The sequence below is a fragment of the Malaclemys terrapin genome, chromosome 9, assembly GCF_027887155.1.
Source record: "Malaclemys terrapin pileata isolate rMalTer1 chromosome 9, rMalTer1.hap1, whole genome shotgun sequence".
In the NCBI taxonomy this organism is placed as follows: Eukaryota; Metazoa; Chordata; order Testudines; family Emydidae; genus Malaclemys; species Malaclemys terrapin.
The window spans coordinates 56753207-56766224 of record NC_071513.1 but is presented as its reverse complement, the minus strand read 5'-3'; the positions used below and the strand labels follow the sequence as shown (position 1 = coordinate 56766224).

Sequence of the window (13018 nt, the reverse complement as noted above, 5' to 3'; positions counted from 1 at the left end):
CTAGAAAGGAAAAGGAGAACAAGGGCCCAGAGACATGCAAAAATAGGAAACTGGTTTCAGTGTTTTGCACTGTTCAATGTTCGCTATATGCACTTTATTTTATTACTGGTTTTGGTTTATTATTGGTGTTCAGTGTTGTAATAGCAGCTGGTGTGCCTGACAATATTTTAATAACGTTCATAAAGTAAAGCTTTTATTTTAAGAAAGTTTATTACTCCGAGGAATTCTGCGCCAAAAAAATAAAAATTCTGCACACTATTTTAAAATTCTCCATATTTTATTTGTCAAAATAACAAAATAATCACTCCAGTTTCAGTTATTGTGGTAATTTATTTCAAAATATCTGTCAACAAGTATGTCAACAATATAGACAACAGCAAAAAAACATTCCCCCAGGAGTCGTGTGTTAAAGAAACCCCTATCACAGCCCAGCTGAAGTTGGGGGGTGCTCAATGAAGCTGTGTGGGGCCCCCAGACACCTGCATTCCCCTCCCTCCAGAGCCCAGCTGCAGGGCACCCCCTGGCATAGACACCCACACCTCCTTCCCCCCAGAGTCCAGCCATGGGGCACCCCCTGGCATAGACACCCACACCTCCTTCCCCCCAGAGTCCAGCCATGGGGCACCTCCCAGCCCAAACACCAGCATCCCCCCTCCCATCAGAGCCCAGCCATGGGGCACCCCCCCCCAGCCCAGACATCCACACATCCCTCCCCACACAGCCCAGCCATGGGGCAGCCCCCTGACACCAGCCACTAGCCTATCTCCCCACCCTGCCGCGGGGTAGCCCCCGGCCTAGACACCAGCCCCCACTCCCCATGGAGCCCAGCCACGGGGGCAGCTCCCAGCCACGGGGGCAGCTCCCAGCCCAGACACCAGCACCCTTTACTTCCCCAACTTCTTTACTGTCCAGCTACGCGATGTGGTGTGGCCCTGCCCTTCCTCACCCTTTGCAAGAGCTGGATGGGTACCCCAGACCCTCTCCCATCCCTCGGAGAATGAAGATCAAAGAGCATGCATGCAGCCCTCAACCCTGTTATAGTCTTGGCCTTCACAACATCTTCCGGCAAAGATTCCACAGGTTGACTGTGCACTGTGTGAAAAAATACTTCCTTTTGTTTTAAACCTGCTGCCTATTAATTTCATTTAGTGACCCCTTGTTCTTGTGTTAGGAGCAGTAAACAACACTTCCATATTTACTTTCTCCACACCAGTCATGATTTTATAGACCTCTATCATATCCCACCTTAGTAGTCTCTTTTCCAAGCTGAAAAGTCCCAATCTTATTAATCTGTCCTCACATGGAAACTGTTCCATACCCCTAATCATTTTTGTTACCCTTTTCTGTACCTTTTCCAATTCTAATATATATTTTTTGAGATAGGGCAACCACATCTGCATGTAGTATTCAAGATGTGGGCGTATCATGGATTCATATAGAGGCAATATGATATTTTGTCTTCTTATTGATCCCCTTTTTAATGATTCCCTAATTGTTAGCTTTTTTGACTGCCAATGCACATTGAGTGGATGTTTTTAGAGAACTATCCACAATGACTCCAAGATCTCTTTCTTGAGTGGTAACAGCTAATTTAGACCCCATCATTTTATATGTTTAGTTGGGATTATGTTTTCCAATATGCATTACTTTGCATTTATTAACATTGAATTCATCTGCCATTTTGTTGCCCAGTTACCCAGTTTTGTGAGATCCCTTTGTAACTCTTTGCAACATGCATCCGACGAAGTGGGCATTCACCCACGAAAGCTTATGCTCCAATACATCTGTTAGTCTTAAAGGTGCCCCAGGACTCTCTGTTGCTTTTTACAGGTCCAGACTAACACGGCTACCCCTCTGATACTTGTTTGGTTTATCAATTTGTTCTAAAACCATCTCTACTGACACATCAATCTGGGATGGTTCCTCAGATTTATCACCTACAAAGAGTGGCTCAAGTTTGGGAATCTCCCTCAGATATATTCTATAAAAGTTCCAAGTCCAGCTTGGTCCTTGCCCAGAGCATGGAGCTTAGCAGCCCGGAGAGTCCTGGCTTCCGTCAGGCTTCCTAAGACTACTGCTGTGGAGTAGGGAGTCTGCCAGGGCTCTGGGGCTCGGCAAGCTCTTTGCTGCAGCGCCCTGGCTCCAGCCAGAGACGCTGGGGGCTACTAGGCTCCCTGTGGGGAGGCAGTTGCCCTTGTAAGACTGGCAGGTTTCCAACATAAACTTGCTTGTGTTTTGGCAAGAGTGTTGTTGACTCTGCATTAAATTAGGCGAAGAAGCGCTTGGAGTAGCTGCAAAGCTTCCCTCCCTCACCGACAGACCTTGGGCTAATAAAAGTTATTCCCTCACCCACCTGCTCTCTTGTAAATTAGGTGATGAAACGTTTTGCTCCAGCAAATCAGCCTTTTCCCGCCGAACGGACTGGATCTGACGGGCGGGGAAACAAAGGGCTGCACTTCAAATCCCCAGCATCCCGCCGACGGAGTACGGACGCCTGGGCCGTTGGTCGGCTCGGCCGGCTGAGAGGGGAGTGTGGGGCTGGCCCGGCCAGCGCAGCGCTAGGAACCCGGGCCAGGCCGCTCTCACTGGCCAGGCTGGCACGTGCTGTCTCTGGCAGGGCTGCTGAGCTCGCAGGGCGGCAGGCTGGGAGCGTGGCCGGCAACCCCGAGCGAGCCAGGGTGTCAGACAGCGCTGCTCGCCTCGTCCCTCATGGAGGCCCAAGCTGGGCTGCTGCGGCCTTTCCTCGAGCCTGGTCAGGGCGGGCCCGCGCGGTCTCTCAGGCGGCCGCTCGAATGCCCCGCTCCTGCGCATGCGCCATGCTGCTGTCAGCCATGGCAGCGCTACGACTCTTGCCCCGGCTCCTGCGGGTCTCGCGGACGCGGCTGGTCCGGTCTCGCTCGGCCGGCGCCCCCGGCTCCGTGCCCGAGCGCATCGCCGAGAAGCGTCGCGCCGCGCTGCTGGGGGGCGGTCAGGCCCGCATCGATGCGCAACACAAACGGGTGAGCAGCTCCGCCGGCCTGGCCTCCCCCGACACAGGCGTAGCCCCCCCCCCCCCCCGCCGGTACCCCTGGTCCTGCCACCAGCCCCACCCTGCCATCACCCCCTCCCCCGCGCCAGACTCTCATCCCGCCCCTCCCCCCCACCCGTGCCTGACCCTGATCCGCGCCGGTACCCCGGCCCTGACACTAGTCCCCCCCCTCTCCCCGCCGCCAACATCGCCCCTCCCTTCCCCGTGCCTGACCTTGGTCCCCAATAGGGTGACCATACAGCAAGTTTAAAAATTGGGACAGGTGTGGGGAGTAATAGGTGCCCATATAGTACAAAGCCCTGAATATCATGACTGTCCCTATAAAATTGGGATATCTGGTCACTCTGATCCCCGGCGATACCCCCTGGCCCTGACACCAGCCCCTCTGCCAACACCGCCCCCGATCCTGTACCTATTCCTCCCACCCACTGCCAGCACCTGACCGTAATCCCTGGCAATACTCCCTGGTCCCTGACACCAACCTTCCTCTCCAGCCCCTGATTCTGGCTTCCCCTTCTGGACCCTGAGAACAACCCCACTCTCAATATCCCCCTGGCTTCTCCTGACACCAACCCTTTTCTCCCCCAATCTGGTCCCTGACACTAGTCCACCCCTGAGGCTGCTTCCCTCCCACCAGCCCCTGACACCACCAACCCCTGAGACTGATTTGCCCTCAATTCCTTCCGAGTCCCCTGACCTTATCCCCCACTGCCTCTCCCTGACACTGATACCCCACCCCCGCCAGTACAGACACTGACACCCCTGCAGTCATCTCCTGATGGCTGTGACCCCTCCCTGCACTGATTCCACCCCCAGCCAGGCAACCAGCCCTGACCTTCTCTGGGACCAATGACCTGCCCCTATCCCCAGCTTGGCAGTGTCCCCATGGGGCTGGCACCCCATCCCTGCCAATGGGGTCTGGGTGATTGGCTCTCTCTTAGAAGGATGGGCTATGGGGGGACAGGTCTCCACTTCCTCTCACTGGAAGAGGTGCTAACAGGGGGCTGCGTTCTCAATGGACTCCCTGCCATTATGTCCCCAACCCACGTTTTTATTAAAGAATTGTAGCAGCACTCTCTCCAAACATAAGACTGCAGAGGTCAATGTAGAAAGCCTAGTGGCATATAACACTGGTCTACAATTTTGGAGAAGTCGTCTGCTTCAGAGATAAAATGTGCTATTTATTATGTATTTTGATGTGCTGAATTCAAATATGACAATTAAAACAACTGATTGGCTACTGTTTCTAAGATATTTAAGTTTTTACATTTTATGTCTATGTATATTGTGTAGATAGTAGCGTTTTAATCATAAATTGTAAACCTAGGTCTTTTCATGTGTTTATGGTTGCTTTACATGATAATATTTCACCTGCCATGAGATTCCACTGCTGTAGTCTGGAGCCCAACAGCTCTGCCTTACTCTTGGGTAGTTCCAAATCCCTGACAAGGTCATTCAGTTCACCTTGTGTTATGAGGTGTGGTTCAGAGGAGGAGGATGGGAGAAAATGTGGGTCCTGTGACATTGATGGTTCAGGACCAGAAGTTTCATCCTCTTCCTCTTCCTCGTCTGACTCAAGTGAGAATGATTCTGGTGCATCAGGAACCAGCAGTCCTTCTCCGTGGGGTACTGGGCGTATAGCTGATGGAATGTTTGGATAATGCACAGTCCACTTTTTCTTCTTTGACACACCTTTCCCAACTGGAGGCACCATGCAGAAGTAACAATTGCTCTTATGATCTGTTGGCTCTCTCCAAATCATTGGCACTGCAAAAGGCATAGATTTCCTTTTCCTGTTCAACCACTGGCGAAGATTTGTTGCATAAGTGTTGCAGCATATGTGTGGGACCCACCTCTTGTCCTGCTCTCCAATTTTGCAGCCAAAATAAAGGTGGTAGGCTTTCTTAACCATAGTGGTTATACTGCACTTTTGTGATGCAGAAGTCACTTCACCACAAACATAGCAGAAGTTATCTGCACTGTTCACACAAGTACGAGACATCTCTGCTCACTTTGGCTAAACAGAAATGTATCCCTTTGCAAAATCAAACACTGACAAATAAGAGCACGACACTGTATGATTTCTAGAGCTGATATAGGGCAATTTGTTCGGCAGAGTGATGTAAGCTTCGTTATGATTGCATCATCCATGACTTCTAGGAATAACATGATGCAATTCATATCATGTATGATGCAATACCAAAAATCAGATTGCACCATTCATTGTTTTGCCTAAAAATCAAGTACAGTCCAAACCCAGTCATAGATCCAGTCAAAGATGTATTTTAGTCATTTCTGGTTTAAATTGAGATCCCTTCCCTTTATAACTCACTTATCCTCCGCCATTCCCAAGTCAAGGGTCGTATATACTGACCCAATAGCATATCTTGAAAACTAGAGCCAATCAACAATTTTAAGCATCATTTTCGTTCTCAGTGACCCAGAATTAGTAAAGTTTGACTGCGTTTATTTCAGAAGCATTTTGGCTGTAGAGCAGTGTAATGTGAAGGACACCAATAGTCAGATCTGCATTAAGGAGCATGTTCCACAGGCAGCCCTGTTCTTAAGTAACCCTAAAGTTGCCAGGACAGTTTTGTTTGACCTTAACAGAGTGTTTCTATCAGGAATGTTTTTTGTTGGTACCATCAATAGCTGTTCATAACAGGTTTCACTGTACATATTCTGCTGATGGAGGTCTTCGATGAGTTACACTGCTGGACCTGTGTTTCGGGGTTTAAGCCACTATGACATGCATAATCCAGACTAATGAGTAGCTGTTTCACCCCTGGACTATAACCTGGAGTGCCCTTTACAATGCCTTGCTGCTATAGCCTCCAACTTGGACTGCTAACAAGAACCTCCAGCATGGAAATTACTCTCGGCTATGTCTGGTATGTGTGCTGCAGCCAGCCAGCCGACTAGCCACACTGGCTTTTACCAGCCTTAGTTATGCTGCAGGGTGATCCCAACATATCACCAGTCCCAGATCTTCCCATAGAAATGTTTGTCCTGTACTGCCCAGTCCTCTCCTGAAATCTGTTATTCCTTGAAGGAAACACAGAACCTAAGTTGAGACTTCACAGTTGATGAGTCTTCTTAGATATGGTTTCCCTTTTCGAGGAACTTCTCAAGCCCTGTGAGAGCATGCAGAAAACCCCTTTCTTGGATGTACTCATGTCCAAAGATACTTAATGCTGGGTTGCCTCAAGGGAGCGTCTAATTTGATCTGATCCATGGATACTGGGAGCCACAGACTTGGATGGCTGAATTTTTTTTAGTCTTAGCCACATCATTGAAGAGAGGCCAAACCTTGTTCATGAGGCCGGCCATCAGAATGGTCATAAATGTCTTGAAGTGCACACACCTTTTCCTGTACAGATTATACTATATGTTCCTCTCTGCTCAGAGAAATCTGAGATCTGATCTCATTAAACTCCCTGCAATCTTTAGTGCTACTTTCCACCCATATAACCTAATCTGCCCTTCCAGTATAATTTATAGCCAGGAATGATGGAATCCCATTGATTATTTTGTTTCTCATTCTGCCATGTTTCGAATATTGTTTATTATGTTTCGGTCATCTTCTATTGTCAAGCATTCCATTTTACCTGTGTTTGATTTTAAGTTTCTCTAATTGTTGTGTAGACATTGTTTTATTTTTGACCGTGTACCTATTTCTACCAAACTCCTTAGTTTGGCACCCTATTTTCAGAATTTTCCCGTTCCTGCTTCAGTTCAGCTGTAATTTCTGATCAGTCCTTTACTGGGTGCAGAGCTACATTTGCACTACTGACAACCCTAACCAAATGCCCTTGTCTATCTTGTGTCATCATCGGCTATCCCTCAATACGAGGATGATATCTGCCAGGGGGAAAAGTCATTGATGAGACTTAAGATGGCTGAGGAGTCCAATTCATGCTTTATATGTTTTTCCACATATGTGACAAGTGGTTGCTTGGAAAGAGCACATCTGCTGGCTGGGATGCTGTAGCTTTTCCTTCCTCCTTGCTGTTTCTCAGCCTCTTGAGCAAGGCGATTGTCTTCAAAACCGCATGAGGGTTGATGTGTGATGCAGTGCCACTGCAGTCTGTTTCCAGTCAACTCTTCCCAATTCATGATCACTGTCTCCTTTCTTAAGATATACTTTCAGGGTGTTCTTGTAGCATTTCCTCTGTCCCCCATGGGTTCTCTTAACATGGCTAAGTTGAGAAAAGAGAATGTGATTCAGAAGACAAGTATCAGCCATCTGCACACAACGACCAGCCCGATGTAGTTGATGTTTCATAATCTTCGCCTCAACGTTGGTGATGTTACCTCCAGAGAGAACACTGGCATTGGTGTGATGGCCTTCTCATCTGATACAGAGAAGCTTCCTAAGGCAGCACTGTTGGTACCACTCCAGATGCTTAAGATGGCTTCGATATGTCACCCATGTCTTGCACCCATAAAGAAGAGTGGGGATGACTACTGCATTGTAGACCAGGATCTTAGTTGCCATCCACAGATCTCTGTCAATAAAGACATAAGGGAGCAATGTTCCAAAGATATGCTGGCACAACAGATCCTTTGTTCAATCGCCACATCAAGATTGGCTATCTGGGCTCAATGTTTTCCATGGTTTCACCACTGATTACAGTATGTGGGAGAACGGGGGCAACTTGTGCTGGGGCAGGCTGGTGGAGCACCTTAGTCTTCCCAGTGTTTCGGGAAAGTCCCAGGCTATGATAGGTGCCTGAGAAGCGATCTAGGTGGGTTGCAAGTCAGCCTCAGTGTGCGCGAGGATAGCACAGTTGTCTCCCTACTGAAGGACCGTAATAATAGTCCTGGTGATTTTAGTTTTAGAATCAAGACATCACAAATTGAAAAGCAGGCCATCCATGCAATACGCAATCCCAATTCTAGAAGAAAGGTAGTCACAAATAAGAATCAAGATTATTGCAAGATAGATTGAGGGGGGAAAAAAGGCTGGGACAATAACACAGCCCTGTTTAACACCAGTACGGATGGTGAACAGGTCCATCTCCCATCCATTACAGTGACAGTAGCCTGAGAACATGAATGAACTTCAATGGACTACTGAACCTAGACAGCACCTTCAATAATGCTTCATGATTGATTGAATCAAAGGCCTTAGATCAATAAATGCCATAAAAATGGCTGGTGTTGTTCTCTACACTTCTCTTGGATCTGTCGTGCAACAAAAATCATGTTGGTGGTGCCCCGAGACAGTCTGAAACCACACTGGGATTCCTGAAGGACGTCTTCAGCAAGAGGGAGGAGACAGTTCAAAAGGATGCGAACAAGAATCTTCTCGGCAATGGAGAAGAGGGAAATACCTTGGTAATTCCTGTACATTGACTTGTCCCCGCTATCTTGTGTACTGTTGAGTTGATTGGAGGGGAGGGGAGGCCTTCAGACCCAACAAGGGATAAAATGTTAATAATAGGCACCCACTGTGGAACCAGGGAATGCTACCCATAGAAGCCCTACGCCTATTCCTTTTTGCTCACAGACAGTTGCTGCTTGATTTCAGAGATGGGTTCTTGCAAGTTACGTCTGTATTTTTATCTAGTCAGAACAAATCACAAGGATTGTCCTTCCCTCACCCCATTAGTTAGCTGTACTTTCTTGCAGGCCTTAGAAAGACTAGCTCCAAGAATGTAGGTTTATTTAACTTTCCAGGAGGCTAATTCAGGTCACACTGACACTTGGACGATACTAATTGGTACCAATCTTGTCCCAGACTTTGCTTTGATAAATCCTCTGATTTTCCTCCTCAGAGGATCTAGCTAGTCATGCTGTGCTTCTGTTCTGTTCTTACACTGCCCTCCAGCCTTTCCTGCTGGCATTGGTTCCTCCAGGGCAGCCCCTACTCTCCAGGGAATGGCTGGCTTTTTCAGGGCATGCAGTGCCGAGAGCCCAGTCCTTTTGGCTCTGGATAACACCTGCTCTGGCCGGGGCAGACTTTGCTGAGTACCTCCATGTTATCCCTTTACCCTGACACCAAAACTGAGAAACCCATTTGCTTTGCTTATCTCTGGGAAAGAACGATCTAGACTAGTAGTTTAAAGAGTCAACAACATGAAATACTATTTTGAAAGTTCACATGATTTTTCATGTATCAATTTAAGAAATCAAAGGTGAAAGCCCTGGTCTACACTCAGGGCTGCCCCGAGAGGGGTGCAGGGCCCAGGGCGGAAGTGACAGATTTGTCTCTTCCGGGACCTACCACACCGGCCAATTGCACCGTCCCGCAGGGCCCAGAGAGGTCACGCCGATTCACCCTACTCAAGGGATGGCTCTGTCTACACTACAAACTTATCTCGGTATAACTGCATGACTCAGGGATGTAGAAAATCCACATCTCTGAGTGACACAGTTATACTGACGTAACGCCCAGGTAGACAGAGCTATATTGATGGGAGGACTTCTCCCATCGATATAGCTACCGCCTCTTGGGGAGGTGGAGTACCTACACTGATGGGAGAAGCTCTCCCGTTATCATAGGTAGCATCTTCACTAAGCGCTACCGCATCATTGTAAGTGTAGACAAGCCCATGTAGTGTCCCTTTATGCTAATACTTTGGGGCAAAGATTTTAAAAAATCTGCAGCTGCTGGGTGCTTAGCACTTTTGATTTAAAAAAAAAATCAGTCACTTGTTTAGGAGCAAAGTTACAAAAGTAGGAGACTAACTTTAGGGTCCTCGTAACAGGGGACACCTCTTGAGTGCCTCCTGCCTCTGCATCTGGTAGTGCAGGTCTTTTCCTGCTCCTGGTGGTCCCTGTAGGTTGTCAGCTTTGCTAGGCACATCTCTAGCAGTTCAGCCCTCCAGCCAAGTCACACAGTCATAATGAAGGAACTCCTTCCAGGGTAGCAAAGAGTTCAAACTGTCATCCCTCACCAGGGTCTTCAGCCCTGTCTCTGGGCCCTTTAAATCCCACCCTTCCCCCAGGCTTCTGAAAAAGCTTTGTCCCTGTCAAGGCTGGATCCCCACTTTGAACATTAGGGTACAAATGTAGGGGCCTGCATGAAAACTTCTAAGCTTAACTACCAGCTTAGCTCTGGTTCCGCTGCCACCATCAATTTTCCCTCCCTGGGAAGCCTTGAAAAACCTTCACCAATTCCCTGGTGAATACAGATCCAAACCCCTTGGATTTTAAGACAAGGAGAAATTAACCATTCCCCCTCCTTCCTCCCACCAACTCCTGGTGAATACAGTTCCAACCCCCCTGGGATCTACAACAGGGAGAAATTAACCATCCCCCTTCCTTCCTCCCACCAACTCCTGGTGAATCAAGTTCCAAACCCCTTGGATCTTAAAACAAGGAAAAATCAATCAGGTTCTAAAAAGAAAGCTTTTAATTAAAGAAAAAGGTAAAAATCATCTCTGTAAAATCAGTATGGAAATTAACCTTACAGGGTAATCAAACTTAAAGAGCTCAGAGGACTCCCCTCTAGTCTCAGGTTCAAAGTACAGCAAACAAAGATAAACACTCTAGTAAAAGGTACATTTACAAGTTGAGAAAACAAAGGAAAACTAACACGCCTTGCCTGGCTATTTACTTACAAGTTTGAAATAGGAGAGACTTGTTTAGAAAGATGTGGAGAACCTGGATTGATGTCTGGTCCCTCTCAGTCCCGAGAACGAACACACTCCCAAACAAAGAACACAAACAAAAGCCTTCCCCCCCCCAAGATTTGAAAGTATCTTGTCCCCTTATTGGTCCTTTAGGTCAGATGCCAGCCAGGTTACCTGAGCTTCTTAACCCTTTACAGGGAAAAGGATTTTGGAGTCTCTGGCCAGGAGGGATTTTATAGTACTGTACACAGGACAGCTGTTACCCTTCCCTTTATAGTTATGACAGTCCCCTTCTCAGCGTTTAGGCCATTTTCCCAATAGCCAGTTGGACCACCCACTCACTACTCCTTGTCCAACCCAGGGACCCTATAAACAGCAGTCACATACTGCTTCCTTTAATTGGTTGCTGCTACATTCCCTGGGCTTTTTCCCAACTGGTCTCTTTTACCTCTAGTCATTAACTTAGGGCTAGAGCTCTTAGGTTCTCTTGCTCCTAGGTTTAACAAATGCTGCCCATCAAGTTCCTTTAACCAGAGCAGAGCACCCTTTCTTGCCCTAGCCTGGAACTGACTTGCTTAGGCCCTGCAGCACTTACCTTAGCCTGCTGGGCTCTGATAGGCTGCATAGAAACAGCCATTCTAGGCAGAACCAGGGGACCCACCTTCACTGCTCCTCCCTGGGACATTAGGGCCTCCAGGAGGGTACCATGAAGGGCCAGGAACACCCTTCACACTTCTGTTTTGGAAAACCTTGGCCTTGGCATTTTGGGGGGGGAGGGGAGGGGTAAGAGCTTCACAATAATTGATAAGTACCTGGCATTGTTACTGAGCAACGGATCTCAGTAGACCTGAACAGCTTATTGGACTCTACCAGCATGTCAAATGCTTTGAATATACTAATGCCAAAAGAAGGAGAGAGATAAAGAGTAAAGGTCTGTCTGAAATGCAGAGATGAGCCATCCAATTCTTTCTCTCTGTTTTTTTGTTTTCCTCTTTTGTTTGTTTGCACAACATTGTTATAATTGTGATAAATGGTTTGAAATGAGTTAGTTGTGAAATGATTCCTTCCATGTGCTTTCTTCCATTAGAAAAATAATCCTAACATCAAAATAAACTGCTCAGAGTAAACAAAAACAGTCACCATACCACGCAGCTTTTTAACAAGACCTCTCAGGGAGCACCACCTCTGTCCTGATGTTCCCTCTAGTGATAATGGGATTTGCTTTCCAGCTGTCTGTTTTCTGTTTCCAGTTTATTTTGCATTGTGTTTGCCTTAACTGATATTGTGATTACTTTCCTTATTTTAAATATTGTGGGGAAGGGGTGAGGCACCTGCTTAGTGAAACAAATATGGGGATGCTTCTGGACTCTTTGATAAATATTAATCCCCACGTGTTTTCTTTTAGTGGTATTAAGTTATGCCTTGCAGGATTTTTAACCAAATGATGGTCCTGTTAAATGTTGTTTGCTGCATTTCAGGGAAAGCTGACAGCAAGGGAGCGAATTCTTCTGTTGCTGGACCCTGGCAGTTTTGTTGAGTATGACATGTTCGTGGAACACAGATGTGCAGACTTTGGGATGGAGTCTGATCAGAATAAGGTATTTCTGTTCAGTATCTCTCTTGTGCCTTTTAGTCCTTATGGTGATAAATTGTTCTTCTTATCTAGTGAGGGCAGGACAAGAATTAAAGGGCTTCAGTTGCAGCAAGGGAGATTTAGGTTAGACATTAGGAAAACTTCCTAAATGTAAAGGTAGATAAGCACTGGAACAAATTACCTAGGGAGATTGTGGGATCTCTGTCATTGGAGGTTTTAAGAACAGGTCAGACAACGCCTATCAGGAGTGTTTTAGATAATACATAGTCCTGCCTCAGTGTAGAGGACTGGAGTAGATGACCTATCAAGCTCCCTTTCAGTCCTACAGTTCTATGGTTCTTAGGATTCTGTGCTCTAGCCCAGTGGCTCTCAACCTTTCCAGACTACTGTACCCCTTTCAGGAGCCTGATTTATTTTGCATACCCCAAGTTTCACCTCAGTTAAAAACTTACAAAATCAGACATAAACATACAAAAGTGTCACAGCACACTGTTACTGAAAAATTGCTTACTTTCTCATTTTTACCATATAATTGTAAAATAAATTGATTGGAATATAAATATTGTACTTGCATTTCAGTTTATAGTATGTAGAGCAGTATAAACAAGTCATTGTATGAAATTGTAGTTGGTACTGACTTCACTAATGCTTTTTATGTAACCTGCTTTAAAACTATGCAAATACCTAGATGAGTTGATGTACCCCCTGGAAGACCTCTGTGTACCCCTGGTTGAGAACCACTGCTCTAGCTAACCCACCTATTCTCAAACAGGCTTTCTGCTTCTGATAGACTTTGCAAAGAGTTTCTTGGTATTT

The 13018-nt window shown here is 46.8% G+C and overlaps 1 protein-coding gene and 1 long non-coding RNA gene across 4 annotated transcripts in view; one reads left to right on the top strand and one right to left on the bottom strand.

Annotated features, from left to right (window-relative positions):
- The window catches only part of LOC128843261 (uncharacterized), a 36294-nt gene extending 33620 nt beyond the window's left edge, over window positions 1–2674 (bottom strand). The window contains exon 1 of the long non-coding RNA XR_008446213.1: window positions 2354–2674. This is a non-coding gene — a long non-coding RNA (uncharacterized LOC128843261). The remainder of the gene's footprint in view (window positions 1–2353) is intronic.
- Window positions 2675–2792: 118 nt separating this feature from the next.
- The window catches only part of PCCB (propionyl-CoA carboxylase subunit beta), a 65385-nt gene continuing 55159 nt past the window's right edge, over window positions 2793–13018 (top strand). For 2 of the 3 annotated variants that reach the window (XM_054039946.1, XM_054039947.1), the window contains exons 1-2: window positions 2802–2999; window positions 12087–12206. In XM_054039946.1, coding sequence (XP_053895921.1) covers window positions 2817–2999; window positions 12087–12206 — 303 coding nt within the window. In that variant the 5' untranslated portion in view covers window positions 2802–2816. Of the gene's footprint in view, window positions 3000–12086; window positions 12207–13018 lie in introns of all 3 variants that reach the window. The other variant, XM_054039945.1, reaches the window with a different exon arrangement.